At 58.9% G+C, this 18,847-nt stretch overlaps 1 protein-coding gene across 8 annotated transcripts in view; it reads right to left on the bottom strand.

Moving 5' to 3' along the window:
* Positions 1-18,847, bottom strand: part of SHANK2 (SH3 and multiple ankyrin repeat domains 2) — a 549,250-nt gene that overhangs the window by 15,540 nt on the left and 514,863 nt on the right. For 7 of the 8 annotated variants that reach the window (XM_082629529.1, XM_082629530.1, XM_082629526.1 and 4 more), the window contains 4 exons: positions 11,822-11,957; positions 11,109-11,189; positions 3,638-3,768; positions 2,128-2,239 (listed from right to left, as the gene is read on the bottom strand). In XM_082629529.1, coding sequence (XP_082485655.1) covers positions 2,128-2,239; positions 3,638-3,768; positions 11,109-11,189; positions 11,822-11,957 — 460 coding nt within the window. The remainder of the gene's footprint in view (positions 1-2,127; positions 2,240-3,637; positions 3,769-11,108; positions 11,190-11,821; positions 11,958-18,847) is intronic. The other variant, XM_082629532.1, reaches the window with a different exon arrangement.

Genomic DNA, 18,847 nt, shown 5'->3' with positions numbered 1-18,847 from the left:
TCACGTGGCCCATTCCGAGCCAAAAAAAAAAAAGAAGGAAAGGCCCGGGGAGGCACGGAGTGCGTGCTGTTGAGAGAGATGGTGCCCAGAGCGACGGGCGCGAGCCGGGGAGGGCGCCTGACTCCCCGGGGTTCGTATGCGCACGTGTGAGTGTGTGTCGGGGGCAGGGGTGGCCTGCATCAGGGGGCAACCATCCCTTCAGGCTTGGCCAGGGCCCCCGGCGGGTGTTTTCGGGTTTGGGACTGAGGCTGTCGAGCTGCGTGTGGGAAACGAGGGCACAGGGAACACAGGTGGCTGCGCTGGCTTATGGGACGCGGATGGTGCCGCCGTCCCGGGGGCATCAGAGCACCGACGTCCTGCAGGTGCTGCGGGTGTGCGCAGGGGAGGCCTGGTGCCCTCGAGCAGAGCCTGTGCATATGGCGACCCTGGGGCGGCCTCGCCCGCTCGACAGGAACCCGTTTTGTTGCCTCACTTCTCTGGGCCCCCGAAGGGTACTGGAGCTCCCCAGGCCCTCAGGAGGATGGCTGAGCGGCCCTGGCAGGAGAAGGTGCTGCAACACGCCCAGACCCTCTACTAACCCAAGACCCCATCCCAAGCCGGGAGCAGGATCCTGACCAAACACTCGGCCGCCTGCCCCAGCGAAGTCCTCTGGGTCCTAAGACCCTCTGGGCTGGGCCAAGGGGCCCGGTGGTTTACCATGGTCCCCACTGACCACGGTCCGAGTTGGAGGACTGGACCTATGGAGCCCGTGGGTGTTGGGTGAGAGAGGGTGCTGAGGGCCCGCAGGGGCGACGGCCGCATCCGGCCGCGTTGGGCCCCAGAGCTCTGGTGTGTCCCCTGGGTGGACTTTCAGATTCTTTCCGACAGCTCAAGATATAAAACCATCAACGGAACGCACTCCGGACACGGGAAGCGGCACACAGACACGGACGCTGACAGACGTCAAGTACGAGGGTCTCGCGTGGGGGGCATGCAGGTTTTTCAAAGAAGTAACAAAACGAATCACTCCAAATCAAAAACGCTCCTAGGACAAACTACAATAATTTATTCCAGTGAGAACTTCCATTTGATAAGGGTATTCCAAATTTCACATACTCCTTGTGGGAGGGCGTTTTGGCATCGCAAAGATGGTTGCTCAGAGGCCTCTCATTGAGCGTGCGTACGTGGTGGCTGCCTGACAATTACGTGCCCAAGGAGCAATAATTTAAGAATACGCCTTATGGAGTAAATTGTTACATTCACATTACAGATGCCGAACTGTAAGGTTCACTAACCTGATAGAAAGATTCTGCTGTCTGGCAGGAGGAAATCGACTGTTATTAATCAGTTAGAGAGCCGGGGCAGGAGATGGCGTGTGCGCTGCTCTGCGGTGGCCCCGAGCTCCTGGGGGGACTCTGGGGACCGGCAGATGCCACCCCCGCCATCCCTTATCGTTTAGTTCCCGCCAGCTGCCACCCCTTCAAACTAGCGACAGAGGCGCCAGGCCTGAGACCGCAGTGCTGGACACACAGAGCAGTGCCACGTCCCCCAGTGTCCGGCAGTGGCCTTAGCTCCTCTGAGAATTTACACGGTAAAGACAGCGCTGGATTATCTCACAAAGGGGCTGTCTGAAGGGGTCACATTTACCTTGCCCGGAACAGAGTCAGCAGGAACCACGTGAAGTTAACAAGAAGGTAGCAGTTTCCCGCAGCACAGAGTACGTTGTACCCGCAGAGCGCGAGAGCCTGGCCCAGCCACCCTTAGAAGTGTGTCCATCGAGCTCATCCACAAAGCGCGGCAGTGGCAGTTCACAGGGGACCTGGGCCCACCCCACCGGCCCACTCTAAACATGCAGGGCGGGAGCGAGGGGCTTCCTGGACGTCACCTGCCCACCTCCACCTCCCTCCTGACTGCGGCCCCTCACCCTGCTGGTATTATCACGGATACTTGGCTTGTGAGGCTGGGAAGCCACCCTGGATTTGGTATCCAGAGGGTAGGAGAGTTTCAGACAGCTCAGATGGTCAAGGCCTCCCTGGGGGTGAGGCCGGGTGCCCGTCCTCTGGTGGGCGGGCCTGGGGCCTCTGAGGGGCACTGCTGAGGGTGCTGAGAGCCAAGGGGCACCTTTGCGGGTGTGGCCACGCTGCTTACCTATTGATTTTTGCCTTCGCATCGTACCTCGAGGGAGGCCCAGAAATGGGCCTTTCGGGCTCCCAGGAACGGTGGGCGTCATCACGGCGATCCCCTGGCGTTCGTACACGGACTGCAAACCAGAGAGCCCGGGGTGAGCTGTGTCAGACCAGCGCCACCCACGGCAGCCAGACACAGAAGCCCTGGGCAGTAGACACCTGTCATGGGGCTTCCCCCAGCTGCTTCTGGGAGCACCTCAGTGTCCAGCTGAGGCCGACGACGGGCCACACCAGCGTCCAGGACCCAGAAGGGGCCCTGTCTGCCCTCAAAGGGCCGATGAGTCCTGCTCAGCAGAGCCATGGTCTGCCTGACATTGACTGGGTATGGCCAGGACGCATGTCCTGTAGGAGAGAGCACCTGGTGGTGGGCAGTGGGGTCCGACCTTGGCCACGTCCGCCTCCGCAAAGTGGGCTGACCGCAGTGGCCCAGAGAGGGGGACAAGCCGAGCGCGGTGCCCTGGGGCATGTGGGCCCCGTGGCAGGCAGGCTGCCAGTCCTTCCTCCTCCGCCTGGTCCAGGAGGAGCCTCGCGTGTCCCTCCTTCGCTTTGCAAACGGCTTCCCTGTGCAGCCCCCGCCCAAGCTGCTGCTTTCTCGACCGGAAGGCAGGTTGCTGGCCGGCCTCACCTCGCGGCGTCGGAGGGCCACACGGAACAGCCGGGTGTGGAGCCCGAAGGAAACAGGCGTGCGCGCGCCCAGGCTGTTCCCGCGAGACCCAGTCTAGCCAGGCTCTGGGCGTCGGCCCGGCCCAGGGCCTGGAGGGTGTCTGGAACGAGCTGGGTACGGGGTGCCACTGGGGGTGGGGATTCGGGACGCAGGGCCATGGAGGAGCCGCCCGGGCCTTCTGGAGATGAGGGCAGGCAGGGGGCAGCCTGTATCGTGCACTATGCAAAACCATCACATCGAACTGATGACGCTTCTGGGCGTTATTAGGAAGAGGTGCGGTTAAACAGAGTGAGTCAGTGGGAGGCGGATTCAGAGAAGATAACAAAGTCAGGAAGTAACCGTGACAGGTGGGGCTCAGACCGGCAGCAGGCACGAAGCTGGGGTGGAGAGGTCCACGTCTGGAACCTGAGAGAAGCAGCCTGCCCGGACGACGGGCGGCTCTGCTAGCCCGTCGTGGCCTGTGGTCTCTGCTAACCGCCCCCCGGGAATAACGGTGGCCTGAGACCTTCGAGGGGTGGGGTCCCAGGCGTACGCGGAGGCCCTGCTCCCCGGGGTGGTGGGGTCGGGCCTCGTCCTCCCCAGAAGGCTGCTGCTTCGCTCCGGGTGGCCTATGGGAAGGCCCTCGGGGGCGAGGTACTGAGCCGGTCACGCAGTGGCCTGCCCCTCACTGCGGGTCTGCACTGGACTGGGGTGCCTGCCACGCGCACGCAGATTGGGGCTCCGGGTCTGGACGCTGGGGAGGGTGAACTGCAACCGCGAGGTCCGCCCATGCCGGCCTGCCGCCCGCTCCCCCGGCCCGGCCACTCACGTTCACTTCCGAGACAGAGGGGAAGCACCGGCTGGTGGGCCGCTGCTTGATGGTGGCCACCCTGGACTCCACTGCCACGCTCTCAGCAGTCCGGGATGGCTTGGAGGCTGGGACTATCTCATCGGGTTTATCTGCAACGTGAACATGACCGTCAGGACGGGCGTCAGTGAGCGAAGCCCCAAAACACAATCGGGCAAGGGGGCTGAGTTAGAAAAATGCCCGAGTGCTTTGCGCCTTTTCACAAAGCTTTTATGGTACACGTGGTTTGTCACTGTGGTGTGGAGCACGCGTGCCTCTCGGCCACAAGCGCTGACACTGACAGGACGTGTCCCCCAAGCTGTACCCGCCCCCGCCGCCGGGTGCACGTGGACAAGAGGGGAAGGAGACCCTCGCGGGGGCAACGCAGCCTCAGCCCCGGAGGCCCCGGCACTCAGAGGGCATCGCTTTGTTCATACTAGCGCGGTTTCTTCTTGCTGGCGGAAGCTAAGTCAACGTTTTGAACATTTTTCTTTTTAAGAGCTCAGAGGTGTGGCTCCTTTGAACCTAAGCGCAGTTGCCAGGGCCTAAGGACCCAGCACCCAGGGCTGGAGGCGGCTGGGCAGCGTGGGTGTAGGCAGGGGTAGAGGTGGGGAGGGGAGGCAGCCCCCCGCTCAGGAGCCAGTCGAGGTTTGTGCCTTGCTGTGCGGGGGAGTCCCCCCTCCCCCAAGAGCTGAACATTCTCAGTTCCTTGTGAAAAAGAAAGCCAAGGGTTAGTTATCGGTGATGCTTACAGATGAAGAAGCGATTTTAAAATTTAAATTTAAAATGTTACACTTGGGGGAAAACCCGAAAACTGGAGCATGTCCTGGACCCGCCTGACACCCTAGCCTCCGCCTGCAAGCCGTCAGGGCTGTTAAAGTGCAGGGCCCTGGTTTGCTGACACCAGGGGCGCCCCCGGGGAGCAGAAGCCAGCGTGAGGCGGGCCTGGTGGGACTCTCCCACTTTGGACCCTGTGAGGCGCTGCACTCTCCCGGCCACCCCCCGAGAACATTCTGTCCACAGCTCGAGGTCTCCTCCTAGCTCACCCCACACCCTTCTGGGGTCTTGTGACGCCCCATGAAGCTCGTGCCATCAGAAAGGCCCAGGCCTCTGGGGTCTCAGCAGCCCCAAGCTGCGAGGCCAGCGTGAGAGTCTGGGCTGGAGCTCCAGGCACCGGGTTTAAGGCCCGTGGCCCCCCAGGAAGAGCGCAGCCGCTGGAGAGGTCCCCACAGACCCTAAAAGGCAGGCCTCTGGCTTCTCGGGGCCCCTTCCTGGTCGGTGCCCAGCCACATCCTGGACCAGGGTGAGGGCCCCACAGTCCCAGGTCGCCTGCTCGGGGAGGGCCGAGGAGCTCAGGCACGGCAGCTCGCGGGAGGCCCTTCCCGACCTGCCAGCTGGCACGGGGACTCCCAGGTCCCCCACCCTCGCCCCGGCATCCTCCCTGCTTCCGGGACCCCCGGCTCTCCCGGCTTCTGGCCTCCTCGAGGGACACTGGTAAGCACCCGCCCCCTTAGGGAGTCGGTTGGAAACACCCACGTCTCTGGCCAGCCCAGCTACGGTTGTGGTGCTGCTTAGCGCCCACCCTCGTGGCCCAGCCTCTCCTCTGACCCTCCTCCCTTTGCCAGATCCCCTGCCCCACACCCCCAGTCCCAGCGACGTGCCTCCTTCAGGAAGCCTTCTGCTTGGGTCTGGGCCAGGATTCTCTTCAGGCTGGGGTTTAACTTGTTCCTGTGCTCGTCTCCCCCCCGCACCCGCCCCCTTGGCTAGAGGACTCAGGGTCCTTGGTTGACGTCCCCAGTGAGCCCATGGTGACCTGCAGGTCCCCTTGGCCCGCTCCTGGAAGCCGGGCACCTCCCGGTGGCTGTCGGCTTTGCTTCGGCCAAGGTGCAGCTCTTTCTCCAACGACGGCGGGGAGTCAGGTCCGTCTCCCGCGTTGGGACCTTCGTCCGCAGGTTCGGCCGTCTTCTCAGGCCCAGCCTTAGCTTCAGCCTGTGCAGCTCCGCTAGGCTCCCCCCCTTCCCTGGGGCCTCCAGGAACGTGGGCCTGGAGGGGATGCCACTGAGTTAGGGAAAGGGCGACTCTCCCATGGGGGGCACTGCAGGTGGGGAGCTCGGCCACCGTGCAGCTGGCCACGTCGGGGCACAGCACGGGGCGAGGGCCGAGGGGCTCCGGGGCCAGACGGCTCTCCTGGGATGGAGAGTTACAACAGCTGGACCTTCCAGAGGCTCCTATCTCCAGCTGGGCCCAGCGAGTCCACGTCTGGTCCCCCCACCCCCACCCCCAGCATGCCTGGGGCCCCAGGCATGTGGCAGGCACCCCCAAAACACACCTCGATGGTGGGTGTGCACAGGTGAGGCAAAGGCGCCATCATTAACGACAGCAGTCCCCGACCCCATGGAAATTCTCGGCACCTTCGTCCCGTTTCTCATTCTAACAGGAACCTGGCCATTAGGGGAGGGGTCATTCCCGTTCTGCAGAGAGAACAACTGGGGATCTGGGATGCCTAAGGTCATCTGTGCAGGTGGAACTCTGGGAGCAGGTGGGAGCTTGGGCTCCAGTTGGGGTCACCTGGCCCCCGTGTCCACCCCTGGGCCAGGGTGCTGAGCCTTGGCTGACAGCGGCCATCCGATGGGTTGCCGTCGGAACGGTCTGCCTGGTCCAGGTGACTGGAAAGTCAGGGCGCCGCGCCTGCACAGTCACGCCACATCCACGTTGGGCCTGGGGTGTGATTGAAGGTGTATCCCCTGGAGCCACGGCGACCTTGCCGTGGACGTCCTGGTCTTTGTTTAGGCCTTTGCCCTCTGGTCTCCATGCCACCTAAGCCTTCTTTTGAACCAGGACACGTGAGAGCGTCTTGGTCTGTGGGGTTGTGTCGGGGGCTATCGTTCTGTCCTTGGTGACAGCTAGTTAGTGCGGGTTTGTGCGGTTCGTGTACAGAAGGCCACCCTGCGTCGCTTCCCTCCCGGGGGCCCGGGTCCCCTCCTGGCCCTCGTCTCAAAGGGAGGCTGGTGGCCTGACTCGAGACTCTGCTCAGCTCCTGTGTTGGAGGGTTTGTTTGCCTGCACGTGAAGGCTTTTAAGAAAAGCTGTGAGACTGGGTTCCTGCTTGTCTTTCTGGCCTCATAAGGATTATTCACGGTTTGTAAGAGCCTGGAGTTGCGTCTCTATTCAAGGATTCCAGATGAAGAGGATTAGTGAGTCCAGCCCCCTGCAGTCTTAAAATGAAGCACTCTGAGGCTGAAAGCAGTCCTGCAGGCCGACTGGAAAGCTGTCAGCTCTTCAGAAACAATCTAGTAGGGAGTTGATGGAAACGCTCTGGAAGTGACTCCTGTATTTAACTTTCTAAGCAGACGAACAGTCTGGTGCCCACCGTCCACAGGCTGCACCCTTCCTGGGTGGGGAGGGCGGGTGGTGGATGTCAAGCATGGGTGGGTCGCGCGCAGCCACGTGTCTCGGGAACCAGAGCACAGGTGGGGACCCCTGCCTGTCACCGGAGTCCCCACCCGGGGCCCTCGGCTGACCACAGGCAGGGTCAACCGCGTGTCCGAGCCCTCCCACGGGAGAGATCCCAGCTCGTCCAGCAGAAGTCGCCGGCTTTGCAGGAGGGAGGCATCAAATCGTGGAGTGAAACCCCCGAAATCGGGCGAGCTGGGGAAGCTGAGGCCGCCCCCGGGCTGACGCGGCACACCTGGCTGCGAGAGGAGCCTGTGGCCGTGTTTCCTGCTGCACTGCTCCCCGGGGGACAATGGGGCACCCACCGCAGAGACTCTGTGACCGCCCATCTGCCTGTGGCCACGTGCCGGGCTGGTTCCAGCACCCCTGCCCCTCAGAACCGTCGGGAGAGCATCCCAGGTGCTCCAGAAATGTCCGGCAATTGGGATTCACAGCCCCTTCAGCTGTTCGGGCAGTCGGCTTCATGGAATGTGTCCTAATCCCGGAGGCGTCCAGGAAGCCTGTCCCTCTTTGTGACCTTGAACAGCTTGTTTGGCCAGGCTCTCTGGGGGGCAGGGCCAGCCTCGCCCCGTCTCGGGGTGAGAGGGCACGGCACAGGATTTCCTCCACGACACAGCTTCCAAGAGGAAAGCCAAGCGCCGACGGCACTGACGTCACAGATGATGAGCCGCTCACGCCAAAGCAGCAGCTGTTGCCAGCTGCCCGTCTCTTGCTTAATCGTCCCAGGAGGCCGTGCGGGAATGGGGGCGGGCGGTCTGACCCCAGCAGACTGTCCCTGGCCTGTGGGTCACACACCTTCCAAGGGACGGGCCCGCGGGAGCAGCCAGAGGTGCCCGCGGGGCCTGGAAGCCGTGGTGAAGCCGGTCCCACCGGCTCTGGCCTGGAGCTGCCCTGGGCCAGCGTGGCCCTCACGCCCCCTGGTGCCTGTGAGCATGGTGTCTGGGGACCAGAGCAGGTCCTCAGGAAAGACTCGAGGCATCTGAGCTCAGACTCGCATCCAGTTTTCTCCACTCTCCGAAGGAAGGTGGGTCCCCCTCTCTGGGACTCTGGCCTGTCCTCTGTGCGACTCTGCCCTGGCCCAGGCTGGCCGTGCGGAACACATCTGTCCTTTTGTCACAGCCCGGGGTGTTTGGCTGCTGGGGCCCCTGGGAGCGGGTGGGGGCAGGCCACAGGCACCCCCAAGGCTGGGCCGGCTCCAAGTCTGAGCTGCTTGCTCCCCCCTGACAACAGACTTCTACGGCTAGCCCTGTTGTGGCCACGGGGCTCCTGCAGCCCCTGGTGTGGTGCCTCTTCTGGAAGTTACGGTGGACGGAGGGGGCTGTTCCTGCCAGCTGGCGTTGGCCTTGGATCGAAGGGGGGGGTTCAGAGGGAAAGGTAATCCCAGGAAACTTCCTGTGCCCTGGGCATCCATCACGTGGTTGACACAGAGACCCGTCCTAGAAAACCCCCTGGGAATTTCCCGGGCAGCCCCTGGGGGTGGGGGGGAGGCCCAGGACTGCTCCAGAGAGGCTGAGAGGGTTAGCCTGCCTCTGGGGAGACAGTGGGTGAGAGAGGAGGCGCTTCCCGGTGCTCTAGGACCCGCGACCCTGCCCCCAGATACCGCCCTGCTGGGTTCCGAGACCTGCCTCCCCATCTCAGCATTTCGGGTAGTGCCTTGGGCCTGTGAGAGGGTCCCCGCCTGCCCCTGAGCTGACAGTGCTGCTTTTAGTCGCTGGGGTAGTCATCTCCAGCTACTAGGGGAGAGATCCCCCAGACGTGGGCACTGCTGCGGGAGGGGCTGGTTGGGGCCCGGCTGGTGTCTTAGCTCCTCACGGCACAGAGGCTGGGTCCTCCGTCTCCACGCCGGCCTGGGGCAGGGGCAGGGGCAGGGGTAGGGAGCGGCATGGCCTTGCAGCTGCCCCCAGCTCAAGGGCAGTCTTCCTGCATGTGTAGAGCAGGACTCCTGGAGAGCGGGGGGTTTTCTGGAGCTGAAGGGAGGTGGCAGCCGCCACCCACGGCAGAGGGCACTCAGGGGTCCACTTGCCAGGGACCCTGCTGGCCTGCATTCTGGCCAGCAGCCACGGAGGCTGCCTGCCCCCCCGACCCGGGCAGGCCCAGCTGTGACAGGGCGCGGGGTCCCCACAGTTACGATGACGTGGACACGACTTGGGGAGACGCAGAACACGCTGGGGCACCACAGACGGGAGGGGCAGGTGTGACAGACTGAAACGGGATGTGTCCTGGGGCTGGGCCCCTGCAGGACCCCGAGCAGGGAGAAGACAGTACAAGGTCACGGCACGGTCTAGACTCGACGCTGAGGGCCACAGGCGTGCGTGCGGGGGTGAGACAGACACTGGGTCGCCCCTTACCCTTCTTCTTCCGGACGGAGGCTTGCAAACAGAAAGGGGAGCGTGAGTCCCGTGGCGGCGGCACTGCCTCGCTGGGGGCCGACTGCCCCACCGCGCACACCCCTGGCTCTGGGGCACACGCGGGTGGGCAGGGACGCACTGTCTACGCTCTCCTGGGACCTGCTGGCAGGTGGCCTGCCTTTTCTGACTTGCTCTCCGGCAAACCTGCTTCCCGCGGGGACAAGGGGCTTTCCTCTCACTCAGCACCCGCCCCTTCCTGGCACCCCGCCAAACTGGACCGCGTGAGCTGAGGCAGCTCTTAGGAAGGACCCTCACAGTGCCCTGAGCTGCACCCCGTTAAAGGTGACCTGCCCACGGGTTCTCCTGGGGGGAGCCCACCACAGGCGCCTTGGAGGAGCCTGCGTGGCACATGCTGCCTGGCTTTAGAGAAAAACGGGTGATAATTCACACTGTCCTCCCCGTCGGGGGCTGGGCCAGGCCTGGGGTTCAGGGGGCGTTTCCTGCAGAGTCTTGTTTGGACAGACAAGGTGTGGGCAAGGAGGGGGCCAGAGGAAAGGGGCTCTGGGCGAACTCGTGGCTCTGGGTGGAGGTGGGCAGCCCCACAGCAGTGCTGCTCTTTTCTAGAAGACCTAGGCCTCCAGCTAAGCTGCAGATTCTAGACCCCAGACACGGTGACAGGCGAGGGGGCCCTCGTGGGGAGGACAGAGTGTGGGAGACCCTCCCAAAGGAGCTGCCAGGAAGAAGGGGCCGCTCTGTACTTTCCCGGAGGGAAGGGTCTCCCCCCGAAGGCTGGGACCAGCGGGCAGTGACAGCAAGCTGCAGACCAGTGAGGATGCTCAGACTCCCAGCCCCTGGACCAGCTGGGCCTGACGATTTGTTTTGTGCCCCCGTAACGTGCCCTGGGCAGAGCTCACAGATGCTTCCCCTGCCTGCCCACTGAGCCCCCTCAGCGGAGGAAGCCGTCAGTCCACTCGTCCCCTCCCGTGGGGTCAGAGCGACCTCCTCCTGGAGGAGTCCCTGGGCGCCGTGGTGACACCCCTGTGTGACGTCTGGCCAGCACCCGGAGTCCTCCCTCTCCATCAGCCACGTGGCCACTAGGCCCAGGGCTCACGGTGCTCTGCGCGTCCTTCCCCAGGCCGTGGGGGGGGGGTCCAGCGGCCACAGCCCTCTGTCCTCCGCAGTCCTTTCGAGAAGGCACCAGGAACCCCCTGCACTTGGCCTGCAGCCCACCAGGCCCGCCAACCCCTCGCCAGGGCCACAGCTTTCTGGTCTGAGCCACACACGGTGGGAAAGATTTGGGGGGGCACCCTAGATGGCAGGGGGGCTGCTTGAGGGGGGCCACAGTGGGGCAGCTTACCTTTATCCACTAGTGAGAGGCCCAAAAATTCAAAACAAAACAATGTTAGACGAACCAAAAGGAGGTTAGGCGAAACCACTAACCACCCCCGAAGCCTGCAGGGCCCCAGTGGGCCAGCGTGGGAGCACCGCACACGGGGGCGCTTCCTGACCCCTCTCTGGGTGTCGGGGCCAGGAGAGGGGCGAGAGAGCAAGCAGAGGGCCATGCAGAGGCTGGGGCTTCGCCGGGGCTGGCCCGCCGGTGTGCTGGGTGCTGGCAACGACGCAGGGCTGGGGCGGCTCGGACGTGGCACTCACCGAGCTCCTCCAGCTCCGAGGTCATGGACTTGGAGCGCAGCGTGAGGGCCGTGGTCGGGGCGCGCTTCGGGGGTGGAGGAGCTTGGGGGGCAGACGGGAGGGAGAGAGGTGAGAGCCGGGCCCCAGTGCCGCCACCCCCTGCCCCTTCCAGAACAGACAGCAGGTGGGGCCCCTGGACCTGCTGGGAAGGCTGAGATGGGGCCTCCCCCGAGGTGGGGAAGCTGGCAGCGGTCACGGCTGTGCTGAAATACCGGGAGGTCCCAACGTGCTTCTCCAGTCTCTTTCCTGCCGAGGGGTGGCTCTGGCCTGCTCCCGGCGCCCCTCTGCAGGCCTTGCTCAGCCCCAGTGTCCCCCAGCTGTGACCTCCCTTGGGAAGGAGGGTGGGCCCGAGGACCTCTCCGTTCCATGGGCCCAGGCTGCATGCCATCACAGTGACCGATGCAGGTCAGTTTGGAGCGGGAGCCCCCAGGCCTCTGTCTGCTGAGCACAGCCCTGGCCTGAGGCCGCCCCTCCCTGTGGGCAAGCCCGAGTCCCCTCCTAACCTCCCTTTCTGACTTGTTTCCTACTCTGGGGCAGGGGGAACGGGACCCCCCCCGGCCCCCAGCGGCAGGAGATTGGGGCCCCCCTCACAAGCGCCTGAGCACAGGGGGCTGGGGGGAAAGAGCCCTGCCCCCCACCCATCCTTCGGGCAGGGCTGGCGGCTGGGAGGGCACCTTTCTTCCTGGCCGTGTCATCCGGGTCGAGGTTCCTGGTCACTGTGACCACCTTGAGGACGAGGTGATTCCCCCCCTGGCGGATCAGGTTCACCACCTGCCGGTGGCCGACCTTCACAACGTTCTCGTCGTTAACCTGCGGGGAGAGAGGGCAGGGCGGTGAGCTAATGGGATCCGGCGCCCGCCTGGAGGGGGGCGCACGTGGGCAGGCCCCGTGGGGGCCAAGGTGCCTTCGGGGAAACCGAGCAGCAGCCGCGCGGCCTGGAGGGTGAGGCCGGGCCTCCTGCAGCCCAGATCTGGTCACTGCCGGGGCCGCTTTCCGGGAGCGAACGTCCCTGCGGCTGCTGCGAGGAAGGCGGACCGGGCTCGGAGTGGGGAGAGCCTCCCTTGGTGGCCCAGCCCCCATCCCCTCCCAGGTGGGCTTTGGCACCCGCTGTCCCCCCAGCTCCTGGGGTGAGTGCCGGGCACGGAGGGAGGCACAGAGAGCGAACCCACAGGAGGTGGGGTCCATGGCGGCTCCAAGCGCTCTCTTCGAGGAAAGAAAACTGCCCTAATGATCGAGAACTGAAAGAAGCACCTGAAACCCTGCCCAGGCTTGCGATCGCCAGTCCACGTTTTGCTGTACTTCTTTCTCCTGCTGTGGATTCCTTAAAAACCGTCAAAGTGCAGTGTAGCCACAAACAGAAGAGTCAGCAAGGTTTGGTGAGTCTTCACAAGTCCAGCACCCCATGTAACCAGACCCCAGCGGACGCACCAGGTGCCCGGCTCTGACGACCAGGACCCAGGCGAGTGGGTCTCATCACCTCTGCGGGCCTCTTCCAGGCCAGCTCGGTCTGCTTCACCCCGGCTCTCCCGGGGCCCGGGAACCCCTTCAGGCCTGGATGGGCAAACCAGACAGCTGGCCACCGGGGAAGGGCGGTTCAGGAGGCTGCTTGGGAGGGGGAGATGCGCCCGATTCCGGGCGGCAGCCGCAGTCTTTGCAGTGACTCCTAGCGGCTCTCCTTTTCGCTGGTTTTCTCAGAGGGTGATTAGGGAGCCAGATGAATTCAGGGAGTAAAGAAGTTCGGTGGAGGGAGAGGGCACGGCTGTCCCCGAGCTTGCCAGCGGGGAAGCGATGGGCCCAACTCAGCCAGACCGCAGATACCCGGGACACGCCGTCCGAGGCCCACTGATCTCCCTCCCTCTGCGTCTCTCCTCCCACAGGTATGCTGAGACAGCGGTGCTCATTCGTTCATTCCAGCCACCACTCTTGCTCTGAGGGCCCCCTAAATCCAGGAGGTACAGGGGGTGGACGGTCCGTCCCCACCCTCCGGGGGCTTACATTCTCATGGGGGAGTCGGACGGCATGGAAGTCAATGAACAGATGTCATCTCAGCTGTGCTGAGTGCCACCAGAGAAAGCAGGGCCGGCAAGAGACGAGGGGCGGGCGCTGTGCACAGGCATTGGGTTGTGGTGATGGGGCACTGGACATCCGGCGCAGCCAGGGGCGAGCATGAGCCTGGCACATTTGTGGGACAGCAAGACGGCCAGGGGGCCAGAGCAGTGTGAACCCAGCGGGGAGAGAGTAGAAGAAAAGCCTGGGTTCTGAGAGGCCCAATCAGAGGAGCCTTGAGTGCCAGCTGAGACCTTAGGTTTTGAGCATGAGAGGGGTGCGGCAGGTTGATGTTTCAGGAGCGCCAGTCACTCGGGATGGGAGGAGGGGGTGGGGCAGAAACCGGGCTGGGAGCACAGGCCGCTTGGACGGAGGGAGGCAGGAGGGGTGGGGAGACCCGGTCAGGTCTGGAACCACGGGACGCGGCAACATGGGTTGTGTGGGACGGAGCTGCCCGAGGCCCTGGTGAGATGCCTGCAGCACAGACGGCCCCCGGCCGCCCACCCTTCAGGCCGCGGCGGCCAGCCCGGTGCGAGGAGGGCGGACCAAGAGGAGGACCGCACCCTGCCGCCGCCGGGCGGGCCCCTGCGCTATTCGTGATGGCCCAGTGCAGGCATGGGGAGGGGCTCAAAGACCCCCCCAAGGACGAGCGCGACACCTGCTCCAGACAGAAGGACCAGCTTCTCAAGCCCACAGTGGGTAGCAGCCCCTGCCACGGAGCCCACCCTGACTGTGGGCCCCTCGTGCTCTTCTTTCCCCTTCCGTCTCCCCTCAGCCACACCCAACTTAAGGTCACACGCCGCTTTGCAAGTAAAGAAGCTCTGGATGAAGTCCGGCCCCCAGAGCAAGAAGCACACCAAGGCCAGAGCCGCGGGCTGCGTGCACAGGTGGCACTTCTTCAGCGACAGCATGGAGGTGTCACGTGACTGTGCTGTGACACAGACGAATACCCTCTTCCAAGAAGGCACAGAAACACCAGCAACACAAGTCCACCTGGGATCAGGAAGCCCATGAGCAGCGAGGCAGGATGGGAGCGTGCAGCTCCCTCCCCCTTCCAGCACAGAGGAACAGAAGAGCAGAGAGCAGAGCTGCACTGCAGTTTCCCAGCCTTTGAACAAACTGAAGCTTCAGTGCAGCCAGAACGGGACTGTGGAGCCAGCTACCACCCTTAAAGCACATGCTCCAAAGTGCTCATGTGCTGACAGGAACCTCAGAGACTGAGTACGTTAAATGCTTGCTGTTTCTTCAGCTGCCCACTGAACTTTCATGGTCCCTCAGAGACAAAAACAAAAACAACCCCAAAACACACACACACCACACTGGGCCTACAGTTCTGGCATGCTGCCACCAGGAGGTGGGTGCCTTAAGCAGCCACCACATTTACAGGTTAAGCCAAGTCCTGAAGATTACAGCCTCGGAGCAGATCTAGTCACCCGTAACAGTGCCATTCTCTCCATCGCATCATTCTTACGTGCAGGCACGGTGCAATTTACGCAGGGAGTAAAGCATGGCCACGTCCTGGCAGAGGGCAAGAATACCAGCCTGGCCACCACCTTGGTTCAGGGAACTTCTGCCTTCCTTTACACGCTTTCGTATCCTTCTAAATAATTCTCTAATTCCACTTAAATTGTTACTTGAAATATCAAGCTTGTATGTGTACATAGTTTAAAGAGGCAGAGGCAGAATTCTACAAGGCTTGTTACAAAGCCAACAGGACCTCACCACCTAGCCCCACTTCTCATTCCCAAAGCCTTCAACCGGTTCTTTCTGTATCCATCGCTGCGTCTCTCACCGTGCTGCTACTTGGTGCTTTAATTTTAGATGTCATCTGCTGACGCACCACTACTGGAAATGATGATCTAGCTCAGCATTCTCAGCTGTGGTACTACTGCAGTTCTGGACCAATCAATCAGTTCCTTGTTCGGGTATGCACTGCAGGATGTTAAGCAGCATCCCTGCGTTCCACCCACCAGGTCCAGCAATCCACTCCCCCGCAAAGTGACAAGCAGGAAGGTCTCTAGCCATTGCCAGTTGTCCTCTGGGAGGTCAAAGTCACCCTCAGCTGAGGCTCATAACTACGAATTTAGCTCTTTTTCTGCATCCCCCGTACCACCAGTTTTCCAGGACTTCCATCCTCAGGTGATAGTTACATAGTAGTTTTAACCAGATGAACCTTCAGGGTTTACGTCATGACTAACATCTGTCTACAGGTAAACCACATGGTATACTATGATGACTTTGCCTTTTCCAGTGCGTTTTGTTTCCCCTGGAGTGAAATAATTTTCTGGTGTTTTTAGACTGGTTTAATTTTCTGTGTACTTAACAGTAATTCAAGTCCAAACACTTCCTTAATTACGTAAATCTCTTTTCAAAATCTTCAGGTACATTGGATGTCTTGTTAAGTTTGTCTTCTTGAACAAATCACTCCTGAACACTTCTCTAACAGTGTGGGTTCAGTGTTCTGTTGGCCTGTGTCCCCATTACTGTCACCCTCAGGATTCCTTCTGATTCTGTCTTGTGTTGGATCTTAGACCACATGTATGTATTTCTTTGATTCAGAACCTCATTTTTGGTAGAGGACGTTCTCCAGTAGTTTTCCAATCAAAGGAGTTTGGGAAGTGATTTTTTTTAGACATTGTCTATTTTAAATGGCTTTACCTGCACACTTAAATAGTAGTTTGCCTGGGTATAAAATTTGAGGTTGGAGGGTAAGTAAAGTAAGCTCCTAAGACTAGCTCTTCTGCAGGTAAAAACTGTAAAGTCTGGACAGAATATACTCCCTCATCCTCAAACCCAAACCAACAAAAACAGTTCCCTGAAAGCTCTGGAACATGAACAAAGGTAGGCAGCTTTTGGACGGGAGTGGAAAATCGGAAGCTTTGGGCCACGGACACAGAGTGGTGTGAGTTACCTGATGCTCTGGTAGAAACCGAAGCCTTTCTGGTTTGAGAAATCAGAGGACAGAGCCTTTTGTGTCCACAGCTGCCAAAGTGAGGGGAGAATTCCAGAGAGGAGAGAGCCAGAGAAGAGTAGTTCCGTGTTCTGTGTGTAAACTCTTCCCAAGTCTGTGGTTGACATCTGAACTGTGTGTGCACAGGGCCAACTCAAAATAGCTTGCAGATAAGGTTAAAACACCGGAACTGATATTTGAGTAGCTGCCACAGCAGGCTACACAGTTTGCAGCTTGAGTCTAACCAAGGTAGTTGTCAACTGAAACAAAAACATCAGCACTCAAGCAAGAAGTGTAACAGAATCTAGAGTTGCCACAGCATAACATTCACAATATGCAGGATACAGTACAAACTTACCTGACGAATCCACAGGTGACCAAGGTGTTGGGATTACTAGACAAGGACCTTAAAGCAGCTGTTATAACAATACTCAACTGGGTAAAAGAAAATACACTCTTAATGCATGAAAAATAGGAAATCTCAGCAAAGAAAAGAAAACATGAGAAATGTTAAGAGCTAAAAAAATACAGTATCTGAAATTTAAAAAAGCACTGGACGGGTTTAATAGCAGAATGGATATGACAGCGCAAAGAGTGAACTTCAGTACAGAAACAGGACTTATCCAATATGAAGAGAGAAAAGATTTTCAGAAGTGAACGCAGTGTTGAGGACTTGGGGGACAAGGTCAGAAGGTCTAACATAATGATAATTAGAGGCCCAGAAGGGGAGAGTAGTCAGAGTCCCAGAAGAGAGAGAGAAAACGGGTCAGAAAATATGATGGCTGAGAAGTTCCCCAGTTCGGTGAAGGACATTAACGTACAGATTCAAGAAGCTCAGTGATTCCCAAGTATGATAAATACCAAGAATATCATGCCTAGGCACATGATAGTCAATCTGCTGAAAGCCAGAGAAATCTTAAAGCAGCCAGAGAAGGACATATTACTTACATAGGAACCGTGATTTGAACTATTGTGGACCTCACATCAGAAACCATGGAGACGAGAAGAGCCTGGAACAGCATTTTAAAACTGTAAAAGTAAAATAATCATCAACCTAGAATTCTATAACCACTGAAAATATAAAGAAGGAAGGCAAAATAAAGACCTTTGTAAATAAATGATAACCAAGAGAATTCGTTGCCAGCAGACCTGTACTGCAAATAATGCTAAAGGAAGTTCTTTAAGCTGGAGGAAAATGATGAAGAATCTTTAGAAGGCATGAAGGATGTGAGAAGTGATAAATGCCTGGGCAAAATATAAAAGATAATTTTCATTCTCATTAAAAAATAGATACGACTGTTTTAGGCAGAAATGCTGTTGTTTTGTGGGGTTTATAATGTGAGTAGATGCAATACCTTAGACAGATGTAGCATAAAGGAAGGCAGGAGTGAGGCAGATACAGCTGTACGGCTGCCAAGTTTTTATACTTCACGTGAAGCGTGCAGTGTGAATTCTAAGTGGACGGAAGAGTAGCGTCAATAATGACATTAATGGGATAAAGCTCCAGTTAAACAGCAGAAGCTATAAAAACAGATTTAAACAAAGACCTAAATATGCTGTTTGTGCACTTGACACAGAGAGATCGAAAGTAAATCCATGGAAAAAGGATTTCCCATAGATGGAGTGGCTGTATTAATATCTGACAAAATAGACTTTATCCACTTTGCAAAACAGTTTGGCAGTTCCTCAAAAAGTTAAACAGGGGGCTTCCCTGGTGGCGCAGTGGTTGAGAGTCCGCCTGCCGATGCAGGGGACATGGGTTCGTGCCCCGGTCCGGGAGGATCCCACATGCCGCAGAGCGGCTGGGCCCGTGAGCCATGGCCGCTGAGCCTGCGCGTCCGGAAAAGAGCATTACCAGAAATAAAATGGGATATTTCATGAGATACAAGAGGTCATTCATAAGGACGTAACAGTCATAAACATTTATGCAACTAATAACAGAGCCTCAATATAATGAAGCCAGATTTGACAGAATGAAAGAAATAGGCAACTCTGCAAACATACTAGGACATTTTAATGCCCCTGTCTCAAACTGATGAAACAGCTAGACGGAGAAGGAACATATTTTCCTTGGTCCAGGTTTTCTGAAATTTGCTGATATGCCTTGGTGTGTCTCTGTTTTCATCTCTTATACTGGGTACTCATGAATCCCTTTCCATCAGGAAACTTGCATTCCTCCATTCTAGAAAGTTTCCTTCCGTTATTTCCTGAACACTTCTTTTCTTTCATTTTCTCTCTCTCTTTTTAAAAATAATTTGCCCTCACTGCGCAGCATGCGGCATCTTAGTTCCTCAACCAGGGATCAAACCAGCGCCCCCTGCAGTGGAAGCACAGAGTTTTAACCACTGGACCGCCAAGGAAGTCCCTCATTTTCTCTTTGAGGTACACTTATTTAGCACATGGTGGACCTTCTGGGCTGGCCCTCTAATTATCTTTCCTCTCCAACTTTCCACATCTCTTTCTGGGAGATTCTTTTCAATTTATCTTTCAATTTGTCTATCAAAATGTTCATATCTGCTGTATTTTTAATTTCAAGAGCTCTTATTTTGTTCTCTATTAGTTTAAAAAAGAGCGTTTTGTCCTTACTGCAAGGATGCAATATCTTCTTTTATCTCACCGATCATATTAATAATGTCTTTTCATAATCTTACTCTCCCTGCATAGTCTGTTTCCTCCTTTTTTTTCCTCCACAGTATGTTTGTTT

This window comes from Mesoplodon mirus (genome assembly GCF_964341445.2).
Source record: "Mesoplodon mirus genome assembly, chromosome: 7".
Classification (NCBI taxonomy): Eukaryota; Metazoa; Chordata; class Mammalia; order Artiodactyla; family Ziphiidae; genus Mesoplodon; species Mesoplodon mirus.
This window is presented reverse-complemented; position numbering and strand designations above follow the sequence as displayed.